Raw genomic sequence first — 16,222 nt, 5'->3', positions numbered from 1 at the left:
ATGTATTTAAGGATCACTAAGTAATCTCAAATTTCTAAGAGTCTCTACATTTGAAAAATGCACGAATAAAGTTTACATATTTTTAAAAAAAAGTTCACCAATCTCTCTTATGTACTTAATAGCTTGCCTCCTCCATAAATGTATCCCACCTTTTCTTTCACCTCTCTCCTTTAATGCTTCATGTTTTCATGTTGTTGTCTTTATGAAAGAAACAAAAGTATCAAAAAGACACAAACAATACTCAGTTCAAGCTTAACAAAATTCTATTAAGTACTCAGGGTAGATTTGGTTGGCATCGAAGATGACAAAGATCTTTGGGTTCCAGGTATTATCCACACAGCTGTCATACAAGTTCACAAAACTTCCATCTTTTGAAGGAGGTCTTATGTATTTTGAATCCCCACCAATGTAGTCACCAGTTAATACACGAGCAAGAAACATGACTTTATCTGGTCTGTGCAGATGAGGCTGCAGATTCACGCCATGAATCTGGAAAGTATCTCCGTGCTTCATGCTCTCTTTGCAGAAATGGCTGGAATATGATGCATCTCTGGCGAAGTAGGTCCCTTTCAAATAAAAAAAAAGAAATCTGATCATATTCTTATCATGACAGCTTAACCACTAGAGCATGGATATAGGTACCAGGATGACGAAAAATGTCAGTTCTTTTATCTTCATTAGCAATCCTTTTTTTCTTTTATTTGTTGAATTACAGCAACATGACCAAATATTTTTAGTGTAAACATTTCAGTAGGGAGATTGTCTTGTGATCAACACTGCTTTGCTGGGTATCCCTTCCCCATGCTTCCTGGCCCTACCAGCCAGTTGTGATTACATGTAATTAACTTCCTTAATTACACTTGATGTGAAAGCAGAGCTGTATTAAACAGCTCTTAGACAAACAGAGGGTGTGCATCACCAAGTATAATCTATAAGGAACACTTATCAATGTAGAACTGTTAGGATTACCAACTGTTTTATGTGACAACTATACTTACCTTTTCCATATACAGCAGCATGCATCCCATTTATTCTCCAGTCAAAGTTATGAATACATATTGCTTCAACAAATTCATTACTGGTGCCATGAAATAGCATCTGCTCGTTAATCGTTGGGACACCCCTTTTCTTCTTCAGTTGAGCTTTTTTCCTACAGAAAACACACAATACAGCATTACAAACAGTTGTACAATCACATTAAGTTACTACTGTGAAAACACTGCACAGAGGACAAACCTAAAACACTGCATACAGTCCACTTTTACAAATGCCTAGATGGTTCTAGTTTTTAAACAGGTTAGAATTATTAAGGTACATGTTTAGAAATCACACTTTTCTGAATGCTGTGGACTATTTTCAGGCATAGTCCAAGGTTAGGAAAAAAGGTTTTTTATATCAATTTATCACCTTAGTTCATTTGGCATTAGTTTTAGTATGGTCATTTTCTACAGATACATTTTTTAAAAAATCACATATTTCTCACATTTTGTTCCCCTCACCTACTTAAATAGCATGGTGGGAGGCATAGCAAAGTTGGTAGATTATAAAGTACTACTACCTAGGTAAATTGCACAAATATTAAAAATAAAATCACCTAATGTTTTAGGCAAATTTACTTCCACATGATCACTTCATAATGGTTTTCTGAATTTATGGTTCACTAATACTTTTTAAAAGACATAGTTGTGCATTGGCAGGATTACATCACTCTAAAATTTTGGACAAAAATTTTGTCCTCCAAAAAACCCACCTTATACTACAGGTGAATGTATATTAGTCTCATGGACAGAAAGCCATAGCACACTTCCAATTAAAGAGCAGATATATTTTCCATCAATCTTTAAGTGACTTTCTGTCAGTTGGGTTTTCCTAAGATCCATGAAGAAGTTGACTCTGCAGCTGTGTCTAACTCATTGAGCTGTTCATAGTTATGATCCCTTGACCGTCCAGGCAAAATCAAGTCAGAGCACATCATTGCTTTGTTCTTATCTGTGTACCTGAATTTCTTCCAGTAACAGCTACAGTGCATGGGGCACGGTGCCACACACTCAGGTTTATCAAATTAAGCAATCTGCTTATAACTGGAGTGCATGCTTGAATTGGGGAAGAGTTTAGATGGAGTCTGGGCAAGTCTTATCAAAAACATCCAGGGAAAGAGAAAGAGACAGACAGTGATGACTCTTGATCATATTAATGGCATTACATTGCTATTATGCATTACTTATAAATAAGTACATTTCACAGAAGTGAAAATCTTGCAGTAGTTAGCTCGAATGATACTTTTATCTGTTTTATTGTTCAGCATTTTGTTTGGGGGTTTTTTCTGCCCCACTCAGTGCAAACTAAAATACCTGTTTTTTCCGTATGTTTTTTTCTGCTTTCCAAATCAGAAGAATGTCAGTATAATCTCAACGGCATCTGGGAGGTTTCACTACTAATCTTATTAGTGAATATTTTTTTATCAGAGACAGACAGGCTCCAGGCACTCAAGTTCCACTCTATTAGCAGTTCAACTAAACCTAAGAGCCAAGATTCCTTCATCTTGAGAAAACTACCTGTGTGAGGAAACACCTTTCAATCTAAGGGCTACTAATGCTGAACATTCAAAATTTTTCTATTATTAGCCTTCTATTGCTGGCTGCTGATCTCTGGCAATACATAATGTAGCCTAACTTCTCTTGAAACAAGGCAACAGAACAAATTTATAGAAAAAGTGAATATTCAATTGCCAAAGAATGCTCTGTAACAGTCCTTCACTATCTCTGACCAGTTCATTTCCTAAAACTAATTTAGAATTGTCATTAATATGGGAACTACTGAAAGAGGTAAATGTGTTTTGACCACTACAGTGATGCAAATAATCATTCAAGCAATGCTCAAATGTCATACTTGATCTTATCAATCAAACAAAACACTTTTTCAAAACCACGAAAGTTTAAGTAGCAATTGTTCCTCATAAGTAGCAGAATATACTGGGCACACTGGGAAGCTGGTTCTGCAGAATGAAGAAATGCCACAATAGGATATTTTGTTAATTTGGAAGAGAAATCGAGGAGCCCAACTATTCTAAAAAGCATCATCCTAGCACTTTTCACCAGCATTGACAAGCTAATCCAGCTCAACAAAATTAATCCACCATTCACAATGTTTTTGTACACCCACTTTGCTCAATAAAAGGAAAAACCTACAGCAAAACTAAGTACCCATAGAGATGCTCTTTGTACACATGCAAGCACTTAAGTAATCTCATTGACCAACACCATTTTTACTCGCTGTACTCCTCTGCAACTCCAACTGAGATGCATAAACAAAAATATGCTAGACTAAGCTTCATCTTCCTTTGAACATTCCTACCCGGGGCACCAAACAAACTTCTAAGGAATTTGAAATGCTGGAATACCTATTACTTTCTAATATAGTACCAGGCAATGATGTCTTCACCAGTGTTTGTAAGCCCATCTACTCCAAGGCAGTATTTTACCCTCAGAAGAAAAGCAGCTAAGCCTCAATTGCATACACTTAATCTAGCAATTTTCATTGCTACTTGTATTGTTTTTATACAGGAAAAAATATTTTAAAACTGAAATTACTTTTCTCCATATACTTTTATACTGTATAAGTACTAAAAAGTACTTTGGTTTGTAGTCAATTATATGGTGATACTGTAATACTCCTGACATATGAAATTCTAATTCCCACTCTCAGTTTCATACCTTGAGAGTATTTTGGCACAGCATCCATAGATTCAGAGTTCTTAAACCACGAATTCTATTCACTGACCAGTCATGAAAACTAGTACAGTCTCCAAATTTTATCAGTTCCTAAACTAAGAAAAAAAAGGTCTTCTTTAGCCTTCCTCTGCCATCTACACTGGAGACTCAAAGAACGTTTACTTTGAAGCCTGTTTGCCACTCCTATTGTCAGAAATTAAGATACGTATAAATATACCTCTAGAGAAACATAATTCTAGGAAGGTAGATGGTGAAACAAGGCCAAGCAAATAAGCCTTAATAATTACACAAGGTAAATATAACCAAATCAATTTGCAATTAGAATTACAGAGTCATTTAGGTTGGAAAAACCCTTTGAGTCCAGCCATTAACCTGACACTGACAAGTCCACCCCTAAACCAAGGATGGTGACTTCACCACTGTGCTGGGCTGCCCATTCCAATGCCTGACAACCCTTTCAGGGAAGAAGCTTTTCCTAATATCCAATCTAAACCTGCCCTGGCACAACTTGAGGCAATTTCCTCTTGTCCTGTCACTTCTTATATGGGAAGAAGAGACTGACCTACACCTTACAACAATCTCCTTTCAGGTAGCTCAATAAGGTGTCCTCCTGAGCCTCCTTTTCTCCAGGCTAAACAGTACCAGTTCCCTCAGCTGCTCCTTGTAACTCTTGTGCTCCAGACTCTTCACCAGTTTCGTTGCCCTTCTCTGGACATGCTCAGTGTCTTTCTTGTAGTAAGGGGTTCAAAACTGAACACAGGAGGTGCAGCCTCACCAGTGCCCCGAGGGAAAACCATTTCCCTGGTCCTCCTGGCCACACTATTTCTAACATAGGCCAGGATGCCATTGGCCTTCTTGGTCACCCAGGCCCATGGATGGCTCATGTTCAGCCAGCTGTCAAACAGCACCTCCAGGTTCTTTTCTGCTGGGCAGGTTTCCAGCCACTCTTCCCCAAGCCTGTAGTGCTGCATATTGCGACCCAAGTACAGGACCTGGAACTTGGCCTTGTTGAAACTCATACAATTGGCCTCACCCATTGATCCAGCCTGTCCAGATCCCTCTGCAGAGCCTTTCTAACCTCCAGCAGATCAACACTCCCACCCAGCTTGGTGCTGTCTGCAAACTGACTGAGGGTGCCCTCGATCCTCTCGTCCAGATCATCAGTAAAGATACAAAACAGGACTGGCACCAACCCTGATCCCTGGGGAACCCCGGTAGTGACTGGCCACCAACTGGATATAACTTCATTCACCACCACTCTCTGGGCTCAGCCATCCAGCCATGTTTTTACCCAGTGAACAGTGCACCTGTCCAAGCCATGGGCTGCCAGCTCCTCCAGAATGCTGTGGGAAATAGTGTCAAAGGCTTTACTGAAGTCCAGGTAAACAGCATCTGCAGCCTTTCCCTCATGCACCTTGTCATAGAAGGAGAACAAGTTGGTCAACTGGGAACTGCCTTTCCTAAACCCTTGCTGGCTGGGCCTGATCCTCTGGTTGTCCCATACATTCTGTGTGATGGCACTCAAGATAAGCTGTTCCATGACCTTCCAAAGCATCAAAGTCAGGTTGACAGGCCTGTAGTTCCCCAGACCCTCCTTCCGATGCTTCTTGTGAATGGGTGTCACATTTGCTCACCACCAGTCTACTAGGACCTCCTCAGGGGAGCCAGGACTGCTGGTAAAAAAATGGCTTGGTGAGCACTTCCACCAGCTCCCTTAGTAGCTTCAGGTGGATCCCATTTGGCCCCCTAGAGTTGTGTGTGTCTAAGTGGTGTAGCAGGTCACTGAGAATTTTCCCTTGAATTATGGGGGCTCCATTCTGCTCCCTGTCTCCATCTTCCAGGTCAGGGTCTGGGCGCTTGGAGAACAACTGGTCTTACTGTTAATGTCTTCTTTGCCTCAGTATTTAAAGTACGTTGGCCTTATCCTTTGTCACTATTTTTCTCTTCACATCCAGTAAAGGATAGAGATTCTCCATAACCCTCCTTTTGTTGTTGATTTATTTATAAAAATACTTTTTATTGTCTTTCACAGCAGTGGCCAGACTAAGTTCTAGTTGGGCTTTGTCCCTTCTAATTTTCTCCTGGCATAACATCACAACATTCTTTAATCCTCCTGAGTTGCCTGCTCTTCCTTCCAAAAAGTCATAAACTCTCTTTTTCCCCTAAGTTCCATCCAAAGTTTTCTGTTCAGCCAGGCTGGTCTTCTTCCTCGACTGCTTGTCTTTCAGCACACAGGGACATGAGTCTTTAGGATTTCCTTCTTGCAGAATGCCCAGCCTTCCTGGACTCCTTTGCCCTTCAGGACTGTCTCCCAAGGGATTCTGTCAAACCGTCTTCTAAACAAGCCAAAGTCTGACCTCTGAAGTCCAAGCAGAAGTTCTGCTGACCTTTTTACTTACTTCTCCAAGAATAAACAAACTTAATTAAGAGTACGAGAACTCACTTAACCATCAACATTATAAAGAAAATAATTTCCTTATACATATTAGTAATATAGCTCTCAATTAAAAATAAATTACATATCTTTCAAAAAAATCAGAAAACTTATTTTAATATACATCTTCTTAGTTATTTCCTCACTATTTAACTTAGTTCAGTTGGTTTTATTAGTGTAAGACATCTTTAAAACTTCTGATATGTACTCCTTCTTAGAGGCTACACAAAAACTTTTGTCAAATACAACTTCTTAAGACTGATACTACAAAATAAGTGGATGCAGAACTGAGCACTTCCTACTTCTTCCAGGTCGGCACAACATGAAGAGGGAAAAGCCGAGAACTCAGAACAAGGTTTTGTAGCACATTAAACTTAAGGAAACTGGAGAAATATGTGTTAATTAGACACTTAATTCTGTCCTGGGTTTCATAAGGTTGAGAAACTCAACAAGACACAAATATTCATTTGCTTTGTTCAGTAAAAATTAAAATAATACAATCTTCTCAAGGAATTATTTTACAAAAAGCTTGCTTTTGTTCTCCTTACTTCACTGTAAGTATTATGGGCATCTACATGTGGACATTCTGAACATCTTTAATGCATTAGTCTTATCTGTGCTACACTATAACTAATGTATTTCTACAAGTATTACATTTCTGCACCTATAAAAGCTACAGAGTCTTGAAAATGGAAGTTTGAATAGAGAGAAATGACAAACAAGAAAATTTTTAAAAGATAAAAAGTAACACAAATTTTCATTAGTAATAAAAACAATTAAACATATTTCTGCTACATAACTTCAAAACTTGCTCCATTAACAATCCTAAAACTGTTGGGTTTAGAAATAATCTCACCTGCAAAAAAACTCCCACAAGTCTAGATTTTGTATTCTCTTAATTCTTTTAATTCGGTGGCTATCCATTGTTTTTCCAAAGAGACTAGAAACTTCATTATATTCATTTGTTTTCTTTTGCAATGGAATAAGCTGGAAAAAAAGAGGTTAGTACGATTTCAATTCAGTGCATTATTTCATTATCCCATGTTTTTGACCAACTTGCATACCAACTCTTACCTGGTATGGCTCCTCAGTATTTACATTCTCCCAGTGCGAAGGCATAGGGATAGCCTCATTTTCACAGATGAAACTTCAAACAAAAAAGGTAAAAATACATCACACTAAAGACATGAGGCATTTGTTTCCTGTCAAACTCCTGCTCCAAACAATACAGTATGCAAAAAAACCAAAACCCCACAAGGTTTACACAGAACTACTCAGGGTTTTAATTCAATCAAAGGCTGTTGCCAGCAGGTAAAGTCAAAGGCAAGAGGTCTTATTTTGTATTCAAATTCTGCCTTAGCTTTTTACAACTAAACCATGGCAATGAACAGTTTTAATACACCATCTGCCCAACAGAAGATAGGAAGATAAAGCAGAAGAAGTGGTCAAAAAGTTCCACAACATTACTAGAGCAACATTGATTTAGAAATGTGACAGTGAACACACAGCCTGAACACTCCAAACTATGAGGAATTACAACTAGCCTATCTGGAAACTGAACCCTCATTTCAAGTAATTAAAAGCATCATGTTAAAAATACACACTTGAAAATTACAGCTTATTTAAAAGAAAAAAACAAAACAACAAAACCTTAAAAAAGAGTGTTTTAAGCATATGCACTGCATATGTAGCAGCTTTTAAGCCTTAAAACTGGGACTAAAAGAAGGAATCACCTGAAAGTAAACAATGTCATCACATGGAAATCAGAGTACTGAATGCAATTATTCGAGAAACAAAAAAAGGTAAATTGCCACATCATTGCATGCACTGTTCAGCAAATATCTAGTGAAAAAAAAAGCTAACACTTCAAAAAAACCAAGCCTTCTTGAAAGTAAGTGTAAACAGATGGCTAGTACGTTTCTTATGAAAAATGACAAATTTCATTCTGAATGTATAACCAGCCTACAATTCAGAACTAAAATTATTTCTCAGAAACTATCTGGGGAAAAAACCCCACATATTCCATGTAGTCCATTTCACCTGTGGCAGTATCACTGCATAGTTCAGTTTATTGTTTAGAGAGCATGAGATTTACATCAGCGGGGCTTTACATCTAATGACCGATCAAAAGGTAAAAAACTAAAGCAATTAGACTAAAAAAATCTGGTTGCTACAACACAATTTCTTTAACTTCAAATCATTTTAGAGCAAATGACCAAAACACAGGCAAGAAAATATAACTCAATCATTTTTGCTGTTACAGTAATAGTTCTAAATAATTTATGAATGGAACAAACCGTCCCAATTCTGATTCAACAGGAGCGAGTGAGTCCAAAGGCTAAAGTCAAGCTCAGCTTTAAGAACCCTGCCAAAGGATATCAGTATACAGCATGCCTTCCCTCTCTCCATACAAATTCCTTGCTTTCTCAGAAAACAAAAGATAAAAAATAAATTAAAAATTCTCTTGTCACTCTGATGAAACGTCTTCTTTCTTCACTTGACTAGCTCTCACATGTTGGTTCGCATCTCAAATTGTTTCATGCAAAAAGCAAATAAATATAAACAATAAAGACAAAACATTTTTGTTTCATTTTACTTAGAAGAATCAGGAATAAAATAAAAATAAGGAGTCTTCCTTTTATTTCCTTACCTGAATGAATTGATAGAAAAGGGAGCTCGCTTTATTGGACGTTGCTTAAGGGTAGTCAGGTTGATTTGTTTCATCACTGAGCATAAAACAAAAGTTAAAATGAAAATTTCTAGAATTCATCTAGAGCATCTGAAACATTTACGTGACGTTTTTTAAAATAACATTACTACACCCAAAATTGCTTGACAGGGATTCCTTTTTCAGCAATTAACAAATCAGCATTTTCAATAAATGTTTCTGAATGCATTGTCATTTGTGAGTTGGCGAAATGCACAAATATTACACACACAATGTTTATTTTTAAAATACCCATCTAAAATTCAGTTTCACTAAATCACTGGTAAAACTTCCACTGACTTTAACAGGATGCCAAAGAATATTACTACTATCCTTACTATTATGACCTACAGACAGTGGTAAAAATTGTTCTTTAACATTTGTATTAAGTGTTTTTATTCTGGATGCAAAACAGTTTTATTAAACAGACATTTCAACACAAGTAAACATAAAAACTCCTTGTATTGTTATATACTACTTTACGGCCAGTACATTGTTATTTTACCCAGTCCTCACTTTCTGTATTTGAAATACTTGAAGTTTGAGTATATTAGAATACATATTTATTTCCTTGATTTCCTGTATCTAAACATATAGCCATTTTGTAATTTAATCAGAAAATAAACAATCTACAAATGGAAAAACTAAAAAACAAAAAAAAGGAAGTCATTAGAACACATCTTCGAACAAAGCACAGATTACATTTATATTTAGTTGCATACATTAGAAACCTGTAATATTCTGTAATTAACAAGAATGACACAAGTGAGATCTTTACTAGAAAATCTTTTTGCCTATCTCCTTATTAGTCTGAGAACAGAACTGGCTTCAACTACCTGCTGAATTATTAAATCACTTTGATGCCAGCATTTTGCAGAAAACTTCCTTCATAGCAATGTTTCTTAAACAGACTCTGAATGGAAGAGGTTTTTCAAGCTTACAGGAAGTTGCATGTTAAACGGTTCAAACTTCATGTTTTAATCGATGTATGCTACACACCACCTGCAGTTGAGGCAAGCAGCAAGTAACATGATGGACAGCTATGAAACAAGACATGCTAGCACAGTAATAAATTACACTAAAAAAATGTAACAGGGCAGCAGCTTCTACAAACTCCTGTAGAACTTTCCTGTAAAGGTGGCATTTTCAATTAAATGTTTTTGCACCAGATAGGAGGACAATAACTTGCTGAATGAACAAATGTGCTGTGTATCTGGTACCTTCCATTATTTAAATTTACTCTATGAAAAGATACATACCTGAAAAGTCTAGCATGTAGTTAAACTTTGCAGTCGTAAAAGACAGAGAACCGTGTGGGTTTGTTCGGAAACTCCTTTCAATATCTTCACTGCTAATAGAGCAATGACTGTTTGAATCAGTCTGCAAAATAAATAAAATAAGTGAAAAAGCACATTTAGACAAATTCAGCAATAGGTAGTTGGATGTACAGAAATCCACCACAGCCAATATAACGTCATAGGGATTTACCTGAAACATATGCCATTTACCGCACTCGGCCAAATAAAACCAGCCCCACTGCGTATCAGAGGTATCCATCTCTTCAACGGGACTTTCCATTTTTGGAAATACATCTTCTGATGGTCCTCGGAGCATTTCCTGAAACATTCACACATATACACAAAAAATATTTTGCATTTGCAATACTTACAAAAAATCCTGGCAGATGGAGGGCATATTTGTTTTTTCTGTTTCAGAGGAAAATTCTCAATTTGCTACTTACACAGTATTAAATCCTTTGAGTTAGTTAAATATTTTCAAAATTCTCTTAATTGTCTGTAAAGTATGCCAGTAAAGGCAAGTTATAGGCTTTAACATACCAAAGAGAGGTGCTAAATTTCACACTGATGGTTGTAGGGTCAAGGCTATTCAGATATATACAACAGCCTCTCCATTACATGCTACTCAGAAATTATGTTTTGGGGTTACATCAGACACCTTGATGAAAACATCTACTAGCTGCTCACCAACACTGAACAAATCAGACTGGATATCAGAAGCTGTAAGAAAAAAATTTCAAAACTAAGTCAAAGAATATAATTATTTAACTGTGTAAGAGCACACTACATTATTCTTCCACAATGCATGATGGAAAGTTTCCCCCTCTAATACACCCACTTAAAAATGACACAGTAAAATTATTGGTACTCTGTACTTGTATTTACAGAGAAGGTTCACAGCATAAGCTAGAGTGGCTTCCACACAAGCAATGACTACCACAGTTGAGGTGCTGCAGGATGGAAGAAAAAGGACTGAAGAAAGCAGAGGTCTAAAAATCATGACAAAACCAAACAGGGAATAAAGAATCACATTTTTTTTCTGACAAATGGAGGAGACACCTATTGAAGGTTGCAAATGTCAAGTTCAAAAAAAGTGAAAGATAAACTTCCTGAACCAGAGGAATTCCTTTTCATGCTATGGTGTGGATGCTGCAAACTGGAAGTTCAAACAGCAGCTAGACAAGTTCAAAACAGCCAGAGCTCTGCTAGAATACCTTTAGAAGAACCCATTAGTCCCTGCCACATTTCAGCTCATTCTTCATTTGCCAATAAAATTCTGAAAACTCTGAAAGTGCTTGTCTCCACTTGCATGTATTTCCTAACAAGTCAACTCTCTGCAACAACCTCTCCAAGCAAAAATTCTAAGTAAGTTAGGGGGAAACCTTTCAGAAAAAGAAGCTTGCACTACTCCCGGAAAAGGTCAGCAATTTATCCACTCTTAACTGTTTAACCAAAACACTTTGGCACTCTTCCCAAAAATTTCCTCAATTTCACTTCTGCTTCCAAGAAGTGAAACAATAAGCTCCAGCAGAAGTAAGTCAAACAACATGCAGTTTGTATCTTAGATGCTTCAGTTGTTTCCTGATCACTTCAACCCAGAGAAAAATTAAGGTCCTAAAGAAGACAAATACTGGAAATTAGAGGCAAGAACCACCTGGACAGCACTACAGGGGCAGGAGTTAAAGAAGCAAGAGAGCAGAAGGCACTTCTAACATTATCCTTCCCTCCCCCCTACTTTTCCCAAGTTAGTGGTTGTTTGAAAAACAATCTGAGATACTTCTTTGTGATAACAGCTATAGACTGCATTATAATCATCAAAAGCTCCAAAGAGTGTTCAGAAAACAGGGTAATCAGAAGTGGACCTCCACACCTCTAACTTGCAGAAACTGAGGGCAAACCTACTTCAGTACAAATGGAAGCCTACCTAAGGCTACACACATGGATTGCTGCCTCAAGTTCAAGCAGAACTACACTAATAGTACATCAGCTGCATGGAAAAAATATTTTGAAAGAGGTAAGAAAACCATTCGCTACTTCAGAGGACATCTGCCAACATTTCTTCATTTCTTCTGTTCCTCACAGCAATACAGATTCACAGAGCCTACATTCACTTGGTGTTAAAAGCACAACTGGCCAACAGTTTTTGACTATAATCTTTCACCTTCAACTTGATTCTTTCTCTCAAGTAAGCATTTGGCTATGTTCTACCCTACAGAGAGAAGGCAGAGAGGCAGATGCAGCCTGCACTTTTTTAAAGCTAAGACAAAAGCAATTCAGGCTTTTTTGGTAATGTTAAGTCTTCTCATATTTCCACTAAAACGGCCAGACCTCAGCTCCATCCCACTGCTGGTTCAGGGCCTTGACTCTGACCAATCAAATCAGTAATGCCTTTCGAACAAGAGAGAACATGTCTTTACAAGCAGAGAGGCACGATTACCAGTGCCTGTCAACACACAGTCCTCCAGGGGCAATACAGCCTCCAGAATAAACTATTTACTAGGGAGATAGTTATTCCCATGGCTTTCAAAAATATTACATTTAATCCACATATTACCCTCTTCACAAAGTCTAGGGTAAGCATATAGATTCTAGGATATTTCAGAAGCATGGAGAAATGACCCGAAGGCATGAACATGTAAAGCCATAAAACCAAGCTGTTCTCAAAGGTGACACAAATCCAACATGCTGGTGGGAATTACTGATTAATTTAATATCAAATGCACACCATTTATTAAGCATGAAGTAGCTTTTCGAGAAGGACTTATTAGCACTGTTTCTACTGATCTAGGAGTTACCAGAACAGATCAAATTAAACAAATTACTCTGGTAGGAAAAACATCATTCCAAACACGATGAATGCTTGTTGTATGCTGTGACTGAATGGCCTTACTACTACTGGTAATGCATTGCCTCGTTTTTCTAGAAGTACTTTATGCCTGAATGATAAATATGCTTTATAGTGTGTAGAGTCACAGAATGGTTTGGGCTGGAAGGGCACTTATAAGACCATGTAGTCCAACACCCTGCCCCATCCAACCTGGCCTCGAACACTTCCAGGGATGGGGCATCCAGGCTTCTCTGGGCAACCTGTGCCTCACCACCCTCGTGGTAAAAAATATAACAGTATCCCAGCGGGCTACTCTGTCTGCATTCTTGTGCTGTCTGCTTCCACTTGGCACATTGCACCTACAAACACCAACTTGGTATAGTTCCCTGCTGGAAACACAAGCAGTGCCAGGGGATTCTCCGGCTCTTCCTCGGAGAACACGACACCTGATTAGGAGACTTGTCTGAGGTAGCGTGCAGGGCTTGGCAGGGGAGACGAGGAGGAACACCATCAACACCAATACAGGACACCAGGTGAAATGACAATGCCCTTCCCACCTGCACCCCCACGCACCGGCTCTGTGCTGCCGAAGGCCACCGTCGCAGTCACACCTGCCACCGAACCCTCCAGAGCCGAGTCCATTGCAGCTCAAGGGCACGGCCGGGCAACCGAGCCAAGCACAGCACCACTAGCCCCTCATTGGGGCCGCAGGCCGCTCCTACACACACGGTGGCCAACGCCCCCCACCCCCTTGCGCAACCTGGCAGCGCGCTCGGCGACGGGGCGGGGCGGGAGGGGCAGCGGCCTGCGGGGCGCGCGGGGCACGGGCTCGAGGGAGAAGGACGGGAGGAGCGGCCGTTCCGTTCCGTGCCGTTCCGTTCCGCGGCCCGCCCGCACTCACCGCATGCGCCGCCCCCCCCGGGCGCGCTCCCCACATGCCGCGCGCGGGGGCCGCTCCGCTCCGGGCGCTTCCGTTACCGGCGGCCGGGGAAGGGGCGGGGCGACCGCCGCGCTGGGCCGCGCTCCATTGGCTCGTCAGCGCCGGGTATGTAAATGACGGCGGAGTGGGTGGTGCTGAGCGCGAGGGGTGGAGCCACTGTCGTGAGGCGAGGGAGGGGGAGACTGAGGCAGAGTCGCAGTCCAAGTCCAATCCCAGGCACTGTACTGATACTGAGCAGTACTAAAAGCAGTACTAAAAGCAGTACCAGGTGTAGTTCCAGCACCAGTCCCAGTCCCAATACAAGTCCCAGTTCTGGTACCAATGCCAGTACCTGTACCAGTCCCAGTACCTGTAGCAGTACTGACCGGCACCAATACCAGTACCAGGCCCACTTCAAGTCCCAGTTCCAGGCCCAGTTCCAGTCCCAGTACCGGGCCAAGTTCCAGTAGCAGTCCCAGTTCTAATACCAACAGGAGTAGCAGTACCTGTGCCAGGCCAGGTTCCAGTCCCAGTCCCAGTTCCAGTACCAGTTGCAATCACAGTTCCAGTAACACTACCAGGCCCATTTCCTATCCCAGTCCCAATTCCAGTACCAGTACCAGTTCAGATACCTATACCAGTACCTGTGCCAGTATCAGGCCCAGTTCCAGTTCCAGTCACAGTATCAGTACCTGTACCAGTGCAGGTAACAGATCCAGTACCAATAACAGTCCCTTGCACCAACCAGAGCCATGATACGCCCTCCATTGCTCTGTATCCCACCACCTGGTCTTTTAGTTCTTTGGATTCTTGGCCTTGATAGTAATGGGCCTCTGCTTTACCAAGAAATATTTGTTGTAACTATTGATAATTTGGTAATACAACAGCCCATCATTTTCCTGTGAAATACAACTCCTCATTTTCCTGTGAAGCACAGGTACACTTGGGCCCATACACGCATTCATTTCTGCACACGCAGCTTTTTAAAGAACTGATGCCACGTTGACGCCAGGCATGGCAGCAGACGTGACCATCACACCGTGCACAGAGCATGGTCAGCCAGTGCAGTGCAAAGAGAGCAGCAATTAGAGCTGCAGCCCGTTGTGGGCACTCAGAGCCCATGGGCAGCTTCATGTTACGACTGAGGTCTAGAAACCTCAGCAGCAGCAGCTCATGGTCTCAAGTTGTGCCAGGGGAGGTTTAGGTTAGATATTAAAAAGAATCTCTTTACAGAGAGGGTAATCAGGCACTGGAATGGGCTGCCCAGGAAAGTAGTGGATTCTCCGTCCCTGGATGTTTTTAAGAAGAAACTGGATGTGACACTTAGTGCCATGGTCTAGCAACCGCAGCAGTAGTGGATCAAGGGTTGGACTTGATGATCTCGGAGGTCCCTTCCAACCCAGCTGATTCTATGATTCTATGATTCTATGATTCTAGGACCAGTTCGTAAGAGAGGACACAGTCATGAATGTAGTTGACCCCAGCCTTTTGGTGCAGATAGTCTAGGATGGGAGCTGCTAGCAGAAAAGCAGGCAGTAACAGCAGCTACATCAGTCTGCAGTCAGCCAGGGGCCTGGTAACTTCAAAAAACCACGTAGTCATCATACATGTGTGCAGTCAGTGAAGCACATCCTGCAGTGAAGGATTTTTGTTGAGCAGCATGCCAAAAACAGCACAGGTGGATTGAAAATGAATTTCGCAAATTCTGAGGGAGTGTCAGGCAGGACACGTATCCAGATTCTGGCTGTGCTGACCTTGCCTCTGAATGCAGAGTTAGAAAAGGTTATTTTTCTGAGTTAAAAAGTCAAGCAGCCTGTGGTGAATCACTGGAGGTATTTTACTGGCATGAACATGAGGCTTCTGGAATAAAGGAGCTTTCTGGAAGTAGAGACATCTTTTCTCAGCCATGATATTTGTATTGACATTGTTGGAAAGCACATAAAAATTGTGGAGGTGTATCCTTCCTGTCCTGCCTTTCTTTATGAATATATACATAGGATAGAGGTAGGGGGGATTCTTTTACCACCTTAGCTATTGAATGTTTGTTGAACATCTTTTTTTGCTTGAAAAGATGCTGGCAATGCTTTATGTTTAACATGGGCCTCTGTGAATCACCTATTTCTATTTTTATTACTGTCAGTTGTGGATTTTTAAAATAATGGTCAGGTTTTTTGTAGAATTTGCATAAGTGTATATGAAGTTACATTAGCACAACACACAGTTTTCTAGGAGACGAAAGTTTTAACAAAGTTTCTGCTGCTATGCCTTGAAGCATGCCATAGAATTGAGATTTATGTTGTGTGTTT

At 40.2% G+C, this 16,222-nt stretch overlaps 1 protein-coding gene across 4 annotated transcripts; it reads right to left on the bottom strand.

The window, feature by feature from the left end:
• Positions 1-241: 241 nt before the first annotated feature.
• Positions 242-14,540, bottom strand: PARP11 (poly(ADP-ribose) polymerase family member 11). Of its 4 annotated transcripts, none has more exons than XM_051780829.1 (8): positions 14,423-14,540; positions 10,361-10,489; positions 10,132-10,252; positions 8,816-8,891; positions 7,240-7,312; positions 7,022-7,152; positions 999-1,150; positions 242-566 (listed from the first exon to the last, which is right to left on the bottom strand). In XM_051780829.1, exons 2-8 carry the CDS (start codon positions 10,484-10,486, stop codon positions 253-255), a joined length of 993 nt encoding a protein of 330 aa, XP_051636789.1. In that variant the 5' UTR covers positions 10,487-10,489; positions 14,423-14,540; the 3' UTR covers positions 242-252. The 4 variants fall into 4 exon arrangements, with proteins under 4 accessions (XP_051636789.1, XP_051636788.1, XP_051636787.1 ...); XM_051780828.1 differs by lacking the exon at positions 14,423-14,540 and adding an exon at positions 13,899-13,977; XM_051780827.1 differs by lacking the exon at positions 14,423-14,540 and adding an exon at positions 13,571-13,876.
• Between the last annotated feature and the right edge of the window lie 1,682 nt (positions 14,541-16,222).

This window comes from Manacus candei, unplaced genomic scaffold, assembly GCF_025592945.1.
Source record: "Manacus candei isolate 608988 ecotype Guabito, Panama unplaced genomic scaffold, ASM2559294v1 h1tg000014l, whole genome shotgun sequence".
Classification (NCBI taxonomy): Eukaryota; Metazoa; Chordata; class Aves; order Passeriformes; family Pipridae; genus Manacus; species Manacus candei.
The sequence above is the reverse complement of the archived record's forward strand: the minus strand, read 5'-3'. Positions and strand labels throughout refer to the sequence as shown.